A 15,318-nucleotide genomic window follows, 5' to 3' on the forward strand; every position below is an offset into this window, starting at 1 on the left:
TTTTAGATGCGAAGCAAGGTTTTTTGTTTCAGTATATCTTTCTGACAAAACACAGGAATTTTCGACCAAAATTGCTTAAATCCAGTCGTCATTTTCAGAGTTGTCAAAGAAAAATTTGCTAACAACCTAAATTTCCATTACAAAACACGATGAGTGAAAGTATTTGTTCTGACAGCTTACAGCCGAAATCAAAATCTGCAGAGTGGGCTAGGGTGCAATAAAATTGTCTTAATAATAATTAAAATGCTAATTATTGCAGGTTGAATTGTTTGCAAAAAAAAAGTTTTTCTGAAAGCGGAGCAAAAGTACTACCAGGTGTTTATAAATGTTTCTAGCATCAAGAGTGGCTATGAAATGTTAAAGAAATTTGCCGCTCATTGCAAATGTGAGTTTCAATTTTTCAACTGACATTTGCAGTTAACCTCAAACATGAAGTAAAGTAAGTTTAGAGAAATAAACTGTTTTAGTTGTGACTTAAAACCTGTAAATGACGCAAAACCGTAACTGAATCGTCATTGACGTAAGTAACATTAAAAAAAAATCAAGATAGTTATATTCACTATGAAAACAAAGCGGCAAAATAGTGCACCACAAAAATTCCATAGTCACTTTTGATGCTAGAAACATTTATAAACACCTTGTATTTTGACGCCGAAAATAAAGAGCGAAAGTTGATTTTCCTTGCCTAGGAGCGAAAGTGAAATAAAGTGTCAGATTAAGTTGTCAATTATGACTGTACCCGTTAGTAACTCTTTTTAAATTGGCGAAAAAAACAAATGACGGCTTTTTGTATGTGCATTAACATCGTAAGTAATAATCACAATTTTAACTTTTAGGTTGCACCTAAACTCTCTTGGAGAGCGAAATATTCCAAGGGATAAAATTGCCAAAAAGAACGAATGACTGTTTTTTGTATGTGTATATGTTTCTTAATAGTTACTTATAGATAGAACACCATAAGATTACAGTACATTTAAATATAATATAGCTTAAAATGCCATTAGAGTTCCGACCCTACCTTTAGATAAGATAAGATTATTGGAATTTGTTCATATCTTGTTTATTTTAGATAAAAATGTGGAAAAGCCGTCTAATTCAAGATGTAATCATAGTTTTTACTTGAAATGTTACTCGCCATTAAACCTGCTGTTAAGAGTTCTTTCTAAGCTTGTGCTCATGTGATATTAACTGAAAGTGTGTAAGTAAGTAATTTACATTTTTCCACATCAACAATGAGCGCATTATTAAAACAGATCTTAATAATACGATTGAAAGTTCATTTAAACTTACTTGAACACTGAATTACAAAGAATTGAATTACAAGAACTTGAATTACAAAGATAAGCTAATAATGGTCATTCAAACTGTTAAAAGTAAACTATTAACGATTATTAATTTTATTAGTTGTCAAAATGATTTGGCACTGTATATACAGGGTGCTAAAGCTCGTGTTAAATTTTGATAAAAAGTTTGTATTTCTAAATATTTGCTGCATTCATTGTAGACAATATTATCTTATCTTTATCTCCCCTATTCTAAACATTATACAACATGTATAAGGTAAGCAAAAACATTTATAACGTTTGTGGACTCTTATTGACACAACCAAGAGTAATTGTAGAAACACTGATTAATTAACGGACCAAGAAATCTTAGATTAGGTTTAGTTTTGAACTAATTTTGATTGAATGCAGATACGTGGTATACATGGAATTTTGTTATCCTGGATAAAACGGTACGGGCACACAAATTAAATGAGCAGCTTAAATGGAATGAACTGACCAAATCTCAGATCGGCATTTGAGGGCGTATTTTAATGGGAGAAAGTCCGAGAAAAATGTTTTTTTAGAAGATATTGGGCATTAAAAATTTCAGAACTAAAAATTTACAGTGGTCGGATAACTCAGTTATACATATGTTGTTACAAGTAAACTTTGAGTCCGGATTTGAAATCTGCGCATAATTCTGCGTAAAATAAACCCCAATAACTCTAGTTTGCTCCAAAAATAAACGATAAATTGATGGAAGAAAATTTGTATCTGTCAAATTTTTAACAACGTCAACTATCAAGTTTCTAAATACCACGACCTGCTGTATTAGTCACGGCCTGTGCAAACGTTTCATTTCCCATTGAACGCGTGATTCCAAAGAAACGCCGATTTCTGCCACTTTGGCGCTCAAGCGAGGGGTTGCTACCATGGTATAATGAAATCTAAGGTATGATATTGCGCATCTACGGAGTGGGGAGTGACGTCACTCGGAGAGTACTTAGGCTGAATCGTTAGTTCAGATGTAAGGCACGTGTTTGTCTTATTGGAATCTGTACTTATCCTGTTTCCAGCTTTTAACAATTTTCAAATTTTCTGTATTATATCTTTAAGTTAATTCGTTAATAAAATAATAATAATAATTATAATACGCGACCTGAGAACTATAAGGTTCTAACTAACATTTGCATTAAATTGATCCAGTGTTCACGTTATCAGTGATACCTCTTTAATTTATTAAGCATTTATTTACAAATTGACAGGATTTATTAAAATCATTTTGGCTTGTTAAAATATTAACTCACTTCTTTTTTATACATGATAGAACAGGTTTTAAAAAATCGCAAAACATACAATTTAAATTTTCACAAAAAATCACTTAGAACCTTAAATTCTCACGTCGCGAATAAATACTAAAATGCGTTGTTCTATATTTGGTTGCAATAGTGACAATCAGGAAAACTATGCTGAAAAGAATATCATTTTTTTTAGATTTACCAAAGCCAGTGTGACAAGAAAATTGTGGGTGATTTCGTGTTTGATTCGTCGGTTTGATTTTTTAATTTTGAAAATGCCAGAATATGTTCAAGACAGTTCTGTACAAAGGACTATGAGAGAAACTATATATACGAACTGTAAAATTATTTAACCAAAGAAGGGAAGAAAATTAAAAGGCGAAGCTGTTCCTTCTTTATTTCTTCCTAAAGGAAAATCACGCAAACCTTCAACAGCACGGAAAGAAAAAGCGTGCAAAAGAGATCAAGCCAAATTTGTGAAAAACATAATTGAAACGGAGTAAGTTGGTAACTCATCGTTAACAATTTTCTTACATTACTTTAATTTCTTTTTATTTATGCAAAATATGAGGCCATTATTTCCTGAAAAGTAGTAATTAATCAAACAATTTTTCTTTGGTTGTATTCTTTATAGTTTTTTCAGTTTTCTTTAATCAAATTTTTATAGGAAACTTAAGATCGACAATAACACGACGGCAACGTTTATTGACAATGTGCCTTTAACTTCAAAATCTATCGGGTAAATTTACACTTTCACCTAATAAGAAAAATCAGTTTTTTTTCAGAAATCATTTTTGTGTTTGCATGTTTTTGCATGTTGTCAAATAATCAAATAATAAAATAAAATAAATAATCAAATAAAATCAAATAAACTTTACTTTTTGTTTCGATAGCGTAAACACAGACTTCGAAAATGACTTGACAGTAAAAGTAGATTTACTTAAAAGCGAAAATCAATAACTTTAGAAAAAATTTTAGAATTAATAAATTAAATTCAGTTTTAAAAGAAGACATAAGATAAAAAGGAAGAGGGAATTTGTGAAAATTAATAATTAATTTTATTAAGTTTGTTTTTGTAGCTTCTGATTTCTTTTTTCTAACTTGATAAAACTTTTTTTAAACTTAATTTATTGTTTGTTTTTGAGCTTTAAAATGAGGGTAAAGAAGTACAGCATGGCTTACTAATTTCTGCAGATTAAAAGAAAAATGATATGTTATGTTGACAATTTTAATTTTAAAAATACGTCATTTGAAATTTTTTTCGCATTATAGTTTCCAGGAGTTGCAATAAATACCATAATTAACATCAAAACTAAAATATTTTATTTCTACATCTGAAAAAATCACACCCTTGATTAGTGATTTCATTATTCTAAACTGATATATCTACGCTCGTATGCTTAATAAAATGTTTAGAACCTCATTTCAACAAAATTTTCACAAGCGACAATTATTTGGACTGTCCTGAAATCTATAAACCTTCAATTGTTTTAACTGCCTTCATTCAGCATTAAAATAGAAAACGAATTTTAAAGTGTTTCTTAATTAAATCGATGTTGTGTAAAACATTGTTTTTAATAATATTATTTAATAACACGAATATAACACTTTTATTCCTGCTTTTAAGCACCGTACAATGGCAATTCTTCCAACTGCTACTCTCCGAGTGACGTCACTGCGCGAGCTGGACGCGTTCGGGTTGCCTGAGTATCATATCTTAGAAATCTTTATATCATGGGTTGCCACGGAAGCGTCAGTTGACCTTGTCACAACTGTTGTCACTTTTGACATTTTCAATCTGAACTCATGGTGTAAGTGCGACAAAAGAAGGCACAACAACGGAAATTATAAGAACACAAACAATATTAATAAAACCTTTGGAGCGACTAGAACAGATCAACGACAGTGAACGAAAAATCTGACAAGCTGACAAGTGCAAACTATTTGAGGTTAGTTTTCTCCCTCGAATGCAGCGCTATGCGAGAATCAGATGAAAATGCCGAATGCACAGGCCAGTTATAATATAGCAGGCTATGCTAAACACATATTTTAGTAAAACGGACTGTAAGTAGGTAAACATTTCAAAACAAATTACAAATTATAAATTTTTTTAAAAAATGTAGATGTACTGTTCGTTTCACGTATTTTGTTTTTCGCATTTTATCTTTCGACTTTGTATTGACTAATCAACAATCGTTGGATTACCGAGGACCTTCAGGCCTTCTCAAGACAGTTCTATTAACTCGTAGCTTTAGTTTTTCATCAAATTTAATTAAAATTAAACTATTTAAAGAAAGTTGTTTAATATATACTACCAAAATCTTCAAAATGTTTTTTCGTGTATCGCTTTTATGACTTTTATCAGTCAGTTTTAATATCAATGTGTTTGTATGAGACTTTTGAATTTAAGTTTGAAGTCTCAGAATTTCCTAAAAATTGCGAACGAGCCTCTGTAGGTACATTTTTTTCTGCAAAGTTTAAACAAAACCCGATATTATTCTGCTACTAAATACACCAAAAATACTCCTAGAAAACTAGAAAGGTAAGATACAATTTTGTTGAAATTATTTAAAGTATTTATTAGATAAGATTTTCGAGAATTTTCGAGTTATTTGTCAATGTAAGAAGCTGAGTTTTCACTTGAAAGTTGAAAAACTTATTTCCATCAAAGCTGTTTTTGAAAGGTTGTCCTCAAAAATAAATCATAAGTGCATACATTTAAAGTTTGTTTCCTTGTATTAAATTATGTACTTTATTTAGAGTGTAATTATTTTACTAAATATGCATATTTTTTGTAGCAATCCTAACTTAGCAACAATGGAGGAAAACAAAGACGAACTTATGCGACAGATGCAAGAAGAAATCAAACAATTGAAAGAGAGATTAGAAAAGTCAGAGCATGAAAAGTTGCTTTTATTACAATCGCAAAACGTGTCAATCTCCACCTTAAATTCTGAAATAGTGGTAAGTTTGCTTTACAGCTGTTTTTGCAGTTACAAGTATAATCTCTAGAATAGAAACATAATTAATTTCGAATACATGTATTAGGACAAAAATGAAACTACAATACAACCAATGAATTCCCAACAATCTGAAGAAGAAGGTCTAAAGGTACAACCGCACCCATCGACTTTACCTACAAATAAAGAAGCAGCCAAAAGTGTGAGTCATTTTAAATTCACTTTGAAAACATTTCATAGCAAAATGCGGGCAAATACAACATTTTGGTATTTTTTTCAGTTTCGAACATTTAAAAAACGAGCTGGAACTGTTGATTTTGGAAAAGAATTCGAAAAAATGATGTGTGGGTTATACGCCTTAAAATTAAGTACCAGCAGTGATGTCGAAAACTTTGAGATGACTTCGAACAATGAAAACTGCGGGGATTTTGATGATATAGAAATGAAAGTTTTCTTTAAAAACGGGATTAAACGCAGGTTTCTAATTCAACTAAAACATAAAAATAACATTCAAGTTTTAAAAAAGGAACAGTTTGAGCGGAAGAAAGATTTTTCTGCTCAGAAATACTTCGAATCTATTGACTCTATTTCTAAAATTGGTGGTAAAGACGATGGAAACGTCTTCATTCTTTACACCAACAACAAGGTGGATGTAGAAAGTGGCACAGTTTTGTCAAACGCGGTTGAAGTTCGCACCGTTAAACTAGAACATGAAAACATTTTATTAAATGTGTCAAAACGGTCAGAAAATACAGTTCTTGAGATGAAAAACGGTGACTCCCGGTTTTATCTTTTGTCACAACAGTTTAACTTCAAAACCGTTGAAACTAAATTCAAAGAAATGTTGAATCATTTTGTTAAATGCGAGATATACGCAGAGTTAACTCACTTTTTAAATAAATGGTGGGCTCAAAATTACGTTCTGACAAAAGAGGATTTTGTTGCCAAGTTAAGCGAACTCGCATTTTCTCCCTACATCGTTTGTCTGTCACCCGAAAAAGCCAACGAAAAGACTAAACTTCTAAAGAAAGCAATTATGTTATTTGATATGACCATCGTAAAAAATAATGTCCTTCAACTTCCATGGCAAGTGGAGAAAAATGAAGACTTTATAAAATATACGAAGAAGTTTGCTTTGCCTCAAAATGATAAGTCAACGCCATCCAAAGTGTCATGGTTTCTCGAGAAAACACCACTTATAATCAAAGTGAATGAAGAAAATGAGAAAATGGTGAAATCCGTTTTGACGCTTTTGAAACCACAACAGCAAGGGAAGAAATTTCTTCTACTTGGAGATCTGCCAAGAGGAAATTTTAAGGAATGTAATGTTTTCGAAAGTTTAGAAGACTTAACTAGAAAATCAGTTCCTGAAGATATCCGGTCCTCGATTATGGAAAATTTCAAGGTTTCGTTCCAAGGAAGACCCGAAATCTCTTTAAAGCAACTGGTCAACATTGATCAAAAAATAGCTCAACACGTTAAAACGAAAGAGCTGTTTGAAATGTCTCAAAAGCAATGTTTTCTTATAGGCCAGAAACGAAAAGAACTTCCAAAATTTCATATTCCCAGAAGTGTTTACTTTCCTCGAACAAAAAATCTTCTGCGGGAAGAAACTATTTTTGAGAATCTTGACAACACTTTGAATGTTTTCTGCGCACCACCTGGCATGGGAAAGTCAAGATTGATGCATGTTTTGTACAACAGTTGTCCTTCAGATTGTTGGAGTTTTCATATTAATTTAATAAACTGTAATCACCTGTTTGCAAAATATACAAAATCAAAAACAGATGATCATGCTACGATGGACAAACTTTTGAAGGAAATTCTGATGTTTCGTGAAAATCCGGCAGACACTTTTAACAACCAAGTTAAAAAAGTTCTACTTAAACAAAATAAAGTTCACATATTTTTGGATGGATTGGACGAAGTCGACAGTACACATCTCGATCTGGTGCTGAAATGCGTTCAATATATGAACAAGAAAGATCTGAACGTTTGGGTTTCGTCGCGAGAAAATTTACGCGAAAAGTTGAGTTATTCCCTGAAAGTCGCACCCATTGAAATTCAAGAACTAAATGAAGAAGAACAAAAAAATTACTTCCATCAAAGACTACACAAACGATACAAAAAGTACGAAATAGAAACAATTATCGGCGCCGTTTTCAAAAGTGTGGACGTCAACAACAGTCGTCAGTTGTTTGGAATTCCACTTCAGCTGCACATTATAACTGAAATATTTCTGCACAATGAGAATGCGTTTGAAGAAGTTGAAAAGCAGAATATGTTTGTGTTAACGAGGATGTACAAGTTGTTTTTCGAAAGTAAAGATAAAATAAAACACGAAAAGCTTGGCATTGACGAAAATCTAAAAACACAGCTCGGAATTCGTTTTGAGCTTGAATTGGAACAATACGAAATTTCATCTTTAATTTTATGTTTGAACTCTTGGGATTTTGACACACTTGGAATAGACGAAACTAAAAATCAAGTGTTTTTGGATAAGATCAAAACACAAGGAGATAAAAATGGAATAATAAAATATATTAATCAAGACGGAAATCCAATATTTGAGCATCATACTTTTGCCGAATATTTTGCTTGCGTTTGGTTAAAGAAAAACAGAGACAAAGTTGTGCTTTTAAAACACACGTTTTTTACACCAAGGTACGACAACTTGAGAAAAATCTTTGACATCATGATGGCTGAAAATAATCCTCTACATTTGGCTGTTATTTACCAAAATCTGTACGAAGTTGAAAAACTCGCCCATACAAATTATGACGAGAAAGATGAAGGCGGTCGACTTGCGTTTCATTTAGCTTGCACATATGGCAATTACCTGCAATTATTTCGTTTTACATTTAATTTTTTTGGACTAGAACAGGTGGAACGAGAAACAAGTCTTTATATCAATGTGGTTGATGCATTAGCAGCAAAACTTAAAGATGTGCATCAACGAGACCATTTATTTCAGTTTGATTGTTTGGACTACTCGCTTTATCATCGTAGTTTATATCCGTTAGAAAAACTTCTTGAAATGGATGTTTTGACATTTGAAGAAATACAAAGAAACATTCGTTTACACAACTTTAAAATTATATTTTTTGCTACTTATGCATCCATGTTAGGTTACAAGAATTTGGCGATGATAATGTTTCAACAAAATCCAAAATTGGCGTGTCAAAAGTTGCAATTTGCAAACGTGAAAACCTATCTGTTGCACTTGGCCATTAAAGGTTACACCAAAGGCGATTGCACTAAAGACAGAAAAGAAAATATCAAAATAGTTGAAATTATGTTAGACAAACTAAAAGGCAGAAATATAAACAACATGTACCAAGAAGACAGTTTCTGTCCCAAATATAATCCTTTAGATTATGCTTCTTATAATGGATACTATGACATGTTTGATATACTGATGCAAAACGGAGCAAAGTGCAGTGGTGGGAATACACTTCTGCATCATTTGGTAAAAAAGCAAAATATTGATGAAAATGTGCTCAAAATTATTCAAAAATATCGCGTCAACATCGCAGCTCAGAATCTTAAAGGTCAAACGGCACTTCATCTTGCTCTTGAAAACGGTTCTTTTAATAATGCTCAAATTATGTTGGACACTGGAATGGATGCGACTGTCAAAGATGACATGGAAAATACATCATTGCACTATCTAATGCAAAGTCCGGAAGAGAACACTGAAATGTTAAAATTATTGATAACAAAAGAAGTCAACATCACCGCACGAAATAAAGAAAGAAAAAGTCCACTTCATCTTGCAATACAAAGAGGTTTTCTTAAAAGCGCCAAAATGATGTTCGAAAATGGAGTGGACGCGACTGGTACGGACGACATGGGCAACACATTACTGCACTTTTTAATGCAATATTCAACAGAAAACACTGAAATGTTAAAATTATTGATAACGAAAGGAGGCAACATCAATGCACAAAATAAAGATGGGGAAACTGCACTTCATCTCGCAATCAAACTAGACTTTCTTGAAAGCGCGAAAATCTTGTTTGAAAACGGAATGGATGCAACTATTAAAGACGACATGGATAACACATTATTGCTCTTTCTTATGCAAAATAGAATAGAAAACACTCATATGTTAAACTTATTGATAATGAAAGAAGTCAACGTCAACGCACAAAATAAGGATGGAAAAACTGCACTTCATCTTGCATGCAAAAATGGTTTTCTCGAAAGTGCCAAAATTTTGCTGGAAAACGGAGCAGATGGGATGGTTTTAGACAACAGCAAATGTACTGTTTCACATTACTTAATGCAAGATGAAAACCAAAGTTTTGAATTAGCAAAATTTTTAATGAACAAATGTCCGCAACCAAATATTCCCAATACATATGGTCAAACTCCGTTACACTATGCTTGCATAAATCGTACTGTCAAAAATGTGCAATTTTTGTACAGCCAAGGCGCTGACTTTACAATCGCTACTAATGACGGAGACACACCGCTGCACTATGCAGCAATGTCTCACATTAACAATGTTGCAGTGATAGATTTCATATTGAAGCAGAATATAAACATCAACGCTCGCAATAAATTTGGTCGGACTCCATTACATTACGCGTCCCTGCACGGTTGTTTAAAGAATGTAGAACATCTACATCGCCACAACGCTGACTTTGCAGTCGTTGATGACCACGGATACACACCATTACACTTTGCAGCAAAGCTCAAGAATGAGAATATAGAAACAATACATTTTTTACTAAAACAGGGCATTCACATCAACGCTCGCACTAAATATTGCAGCACTCCAATCAATATAGCTTGTGAACATAGTTGCTTTAAGAACGTTGAATATCTGCATCGCCAAAACGCCGACTTGACAATTGCTGATCTTGACGGAGACACTCCATTGCATAACGCATCACAAGCTAATGACGAAAACTTTGAGATAATAGACTTTTTGCTACAGCAAAGTGTTGACTTAAACGCCCGCAATAAAAACGGACAAACACCTCTACTTGCTGCTAGTAAAAGAGGTTGTTTAAAAAACGCGCAGTATTTGTGTAAAAGAGGCGCGGATTTGACCCATCGAGACCAGAAAAGCATATTAGATTACATACAGATCTTGGACGATTCCCGTGACAAAATTAAACTATTAAGTTACTTGAAAAAGAAGGGCTTGGAAATCTAAATAGCAAGCAAATATCAAGAGCCAAACACCAGCAGCGGCAGTTCGGAGAAACCAACTTTATCGTAAGTAATTTTAAATTATCTTAAAACATATTAATTAAGCAAATTTGTTTTAGGCGTGAAAATGGCGAACTCCAACTGTAAGCTTTTTGGTTTAATCAATTACAACCTTAGTAAGAAAAATCACTAAATTTTTATTATAATTTATTATTTTATTTAAATTTCAGGTCTCATGGTTCCATCCGCCAATTTTATTTTGTACAAAGTTTCCGTTGCTTTTTTTAGCAAGAAAGAAACATGTTGATAGGTCTACTCAAATAATATGTAGTTAGATAGTTGTAATTTAGGGCAATAATTCGGTGCTCTCTCTTTTTTCTTCGTTTAGCTTGTGTTAACTTTATGCTTTTTTTAGTAGTTTGTTGTAAGGACAATATTAGATATTAATTAACTAAGTTGTAACTACGTAATACTTAATATAAACTAGTAACTGCCGCTGCAAGTAGTGGCATTAAATAGGCTCCAATACTGGTGATGTTATATCAAGCGCAAACTTTTAAAGTAGAAAAACTGTTTTAAAACTCGATCTTATGTATGATGTGTTTAGGGTCAAGTATTCAGCTCTTTCTTAGGAATTATTACGAGATTTTTGGTTTGCTGCGGCTGCAACCAAAGTTAACGATTGAAAAAAATAAGGGTGGAGGATTCAAGGTCAAGGGAAGATCGGTGTGTGAACCAAGCCTGTTTACATTGTAGATAATAATGTTCTGCTTAAGCATGCACTTAATAGAGCAAATTTTGCCATCTTCTAGACACATTGGGAAGACAATCGACCAGAACACCGTAACTGTACAAACCAACCACAGCGCCCAAAAACAAATCTTTTCAGACTACTATGATAATCCGACCTAAAGAAACCAACGACTCAAAAAGAAGCCAAAAAATTGCGATCTGGGATGGTAACAAAGGACCGAGTAGCAAGCCAATAACAAACTTTTCGCATCAATTTAACAAATGAGGCGCTAATGGACTCCAACTACACAAGGCCGCAAAAGGAAAAAGAAAACTTTAACGGTAGCAAAAGAAGGAAAATCAAGAAGGAAGTCACACGATACAAAGCGTGACGTAGACGAATACGTAGACGAACATGAGAGCATAGTTAGAATTCTAAACGTAAACAAACTCAATTACTGCTGAACTAATGGATCATCCGGCGAAGGAAACGGAAGTGGGCGAAAAAGTGCGTAACCAACTGATGGCAGTGCAGTCGATGAGCTCGAGAAGAAGATTCTATGTATTGTAATTCTGTAAAAGTGCCGTAAGAGCAATATAGATTAAAGAGAAAGTTAGACTTGTAAAAAAATGTGTAAAATGGCATTTAAGTTATCGGGTATCGTTAAGGCAAAAGCTTTTTGTAAAGGAAATATTAGTAAAAAAGGGTATGACGTTTAAAATAGCTGCTTCTGTAACGGAGGGGATGTATAATTTGGGCATGATGTATACAATAAGTTAAGTTAAGTTGGGCGTTTGTAATGTAATATTTGTGTACAATTTTAGTTAATTCAAGAACTTATGTTTGTGTACGCATGTTGGATTTTTTTACCATTTAAAAATGTGTAAGTTATTGAGTTTATCAAAAACAAGATAAGGAACTTTTCAATATGTGTGTGTTTTTATACAAGTGTCCCAGAACTCATGACCCAGAGAGCAAGGGAAAATGCCGACATCAATACAGATTGCAAATTCGAAACCAAAATTGTCTAAGGATAACGGTGAAATCAAAGGCTATTTCAATTTCCTAGACAACAGGACTCTAATGAGTTTTTTTATGGGAGAAAGGGGAAAACTTTCAAAAAGCTCTCCGCGGAAAGATCTTCTATTCCGCTGAGGAGTGTGGAATTTTCTTCACTAAAAATCTGTCTTGTTTCTTCTAGTCTTTTCTGTTACATAGGCTTTCTCTTTATCTCTTAACTTCCTATAGTACACAATCTTCTTTCTCCTTCTTCCTTATAATCTGAGTCATAAAATTATCCACCATTTTTAATTTTTCTTAGTTTTCCAACATTTGTAAGCTTGTTTAAAGGAGTCCTTGGAAACTTCTTTGCAAAGATTTTGCCATTTTTATTGTTTTGTTAAACTGATTTCTTATGATGTTTTTTAGCTTGTCGGTAGTCATTTCTATCATCATTATTTGTCACACGTTTTCTTTTTGCACAAACATAGCTTCTTCGTTTGCCAACAGACATCTACCTCAACTCAGCAATTTTGCTTGACCACTGATTTCCGTTAAAGCTATCCGCTTTTCTACTGTACTTCGAAAGCTTTTTTAAAAGCCTTGCAGCATCTGCCTCTACCACCTTCGTGTTCTTCGCTTTTCCACATTAGACAATATGCTTTGTTCTCGCGTGTGTCTTGTTGTTGCACAATTAAGGCAGTTTTTGTTTCTGTCTCGACCTTAGCATAACCACGTCTTGTGCCCGTATGCCCAGCACCAATGACATTTTACAACTTTTATTCCACCGTTAGGATAACTGTTTGGTTGCCGTTTCTAGTAGGTTTTAGGGATGTAAGTTGTATCTTTTCGGGCAGTACAAAATGCTCATTAAGAATTAATTTATTATCCACCCATCCACCCATTTTTTATCCACCCCAAAAGTACCCAAATATCTGTAGACCACCAAAAATTGGGCACACGAAAAAACGGGGTAGAATTCTACAAATTTAGTGTTTTTCCAAAAGTAAACAACCAAAAACGTTCCAAAAAACTTAGAAAATGCCTTGTTTTTAAACACCCCAAAATGGCTTTCTATTTGTGGACCAGGGCATGTGGCGTCTTAAAAATCACGGCAAAATTCTACAAATTTAGCTGTTTTCTCAAAAGTCAACAACCAAAAAAGGCAAAAAGCATTAATTTTTATCCACCCCAAATATACCCAAATATCTGTAGACCACCAAAAATTGGGCACATGAAAAAAACCGTTAAAATCTCCCAAAATAATGCAAAATCATCTCAAGAGCACTCTGAAAAACTTTCCAAATCCGTTGTTTTTAGACATTCCAAATGGCTTTGTATTTCTGGACCAGACCAATTGGCGCATGCAAAAAAAAGTAAAAACATTACCAAATCAAAGAGGTATATTTGGCGCCTTACAAAACAAGGCAGGATCCTAAAAATTTATGTTTTCCCAAAAGTTAACAACCGAAAAAGACATAAAATCCTTCAAAAATCATAGTTTTTAATACGACCAAAAAATACTCAAAAGTTTCTTTTCTTGTTGTAAATCAATAGCCAATCAGAAATTGGGCACATGAGAAAACTGTTGAAAATTATCCAAAATCAAACCTAATTACGTTAAAAGCACCCAAAAAACCTTACAGAATTCCTTGTTTTGAGTCACCCCAAAATGTCTTTACTTCTGGACCAATACATTGGCGCATGCGAAAAATTCACCGGTCGGAATGGCGACTGGTAAAAATATTAGACAAATAAGAGCTCTTGTTTTTAAATACCTCAAAATAGATTTTATTTTCTGAACCAAGTATTACGCTTCCCATCTACGATTATGCACATTGTTAATATTAGTTAATAAAAATCTGCCATCTAGCAGAGGAAAAGAAAATAAAGTCTTCCTGTCTGTGACTCACAGATCGTTAAACCTAGCTTAATTGTCTATGCTGTGACTAAACATAAGGCCCTTTAAAATTTTTTTGAATTTTTGGATACGTTTTGAATTTTTTGATTCGTTTTGAAATTCAGGCGAAGCCCTCATGAGCGTCCACACAGAGGACTAGTGCGTAGCATGCGGAGCGAATTTTATTTTACAACTAGAAATTTTTATTTTAGAATATATTCTATCGCTATGAAAAAGATTTTGCGCTTTATCAAGATTTGAAGTGCGACGCTTAAACTTCTGCGCTAACACGGTTCTGTTTTATCAGCACGCCTATAATGGATTTTTTCTACTCCTGTTATAGTAATCTACAAATTACAAACGGTTGTCCTTCAAAGTAAATCCATGGTTACACACACTGCAATGTAATGACCAGTGGGTAATATATCGTGTGATTCATTAAATTTCCATTCTAGGTAGGCCGTGTATTTTGGACGTGCGTTGACTTCTTGTTCGATAACTAGCAAATCTCGCAAATATTAAGTCGAAACTACTGTAATGGTGTTAGTTACGACATGAATTTTTTTCTCAAAGCCAACTGCGAATGGAAATTTAATGAATCACACAATATATATAGTCGGAATTTTGTAACTTTGGTTTAACCCCGCCCACATGAACAAATGACGATTTGAATTTGTCGAATCAAGAAATGGCTAGCCTCCTTTACCCAACATAATAAAAAATCTGACAACTAAAGTGTCACACGTGTCAAGAAGATTTGCAGTTTTGCGGGAATTCAATTAATCGTGAAACCATTGTCGATTTTGATGGTGTTTCGTCTTCTAATGTTTGGATATTTCTACCCCGGCTTCTCGCAATTATCAACGAACTATCAAAATGTTGCAGAGTAAATCAGACTTTCAGCTAAAATTCAATTGGCCCAAAAGGTAGGCGGAGTTAAACCAAAGTTATAAAATTCTGACTATAATTACATAATAGTACATAGGAATAGCAGTTGCTG

The 15,318-nt window shown here is 33.4% G+C and overlaps 1 protein-coding gene across 1 annotated transcript; it reads left to right on the forward strand.

Moving 5' to 3' along the window:
- Positions 1 to 1,113: 1,113 nt before the first annotated feature.
- On the forward strand, positions 1,114 to 12,281 carry LOC148176850 (uncharacterized). The gene is made up of 6 exons (XM_088033131.1): positions 1,114 to 1,202; positions 5,362 to 5,527; positions 5,612 to 5,725; positions 5,804 to 10,752; positions 10,806 to 10,862; positions 10,917 to 12,281. Exons 2-4 carry the CDS (start codon positions 5,381 to 5,383, stop codon positions 10,688 to 10,690), a joined length of 5,148 nt encoding a protein of 1,715 aa, XP_087889257.1. The 5' UTR covers positions 1,114 to 1,202; positions 5,362 to 5,380; the 3' UTR covers positions 10,691 to 10,752; positions 10,806 to 10,862; positions 10,917 to 12,281.
- The last annotated feature ends 3,037 nt before the right edge of the window (positions 12,282 to 15,318 follow it).

Source organism: Gnatocerus cornutus, chromosome 3 (genome assembly GCF_029298725.1).
Source record: "Gnatocerus cornutus isolate USDA-ARS CGAHR chromosome 3, icGnaCorn1.1, whole genome shotgun sequence".
Taxonomy (NCBI): Eukaryota; Metazoa; Arthropoda; class Insecta; order Coleoptera; family Tenebrionidae; genus Gnatocerus; species Gnatocerus cornutus.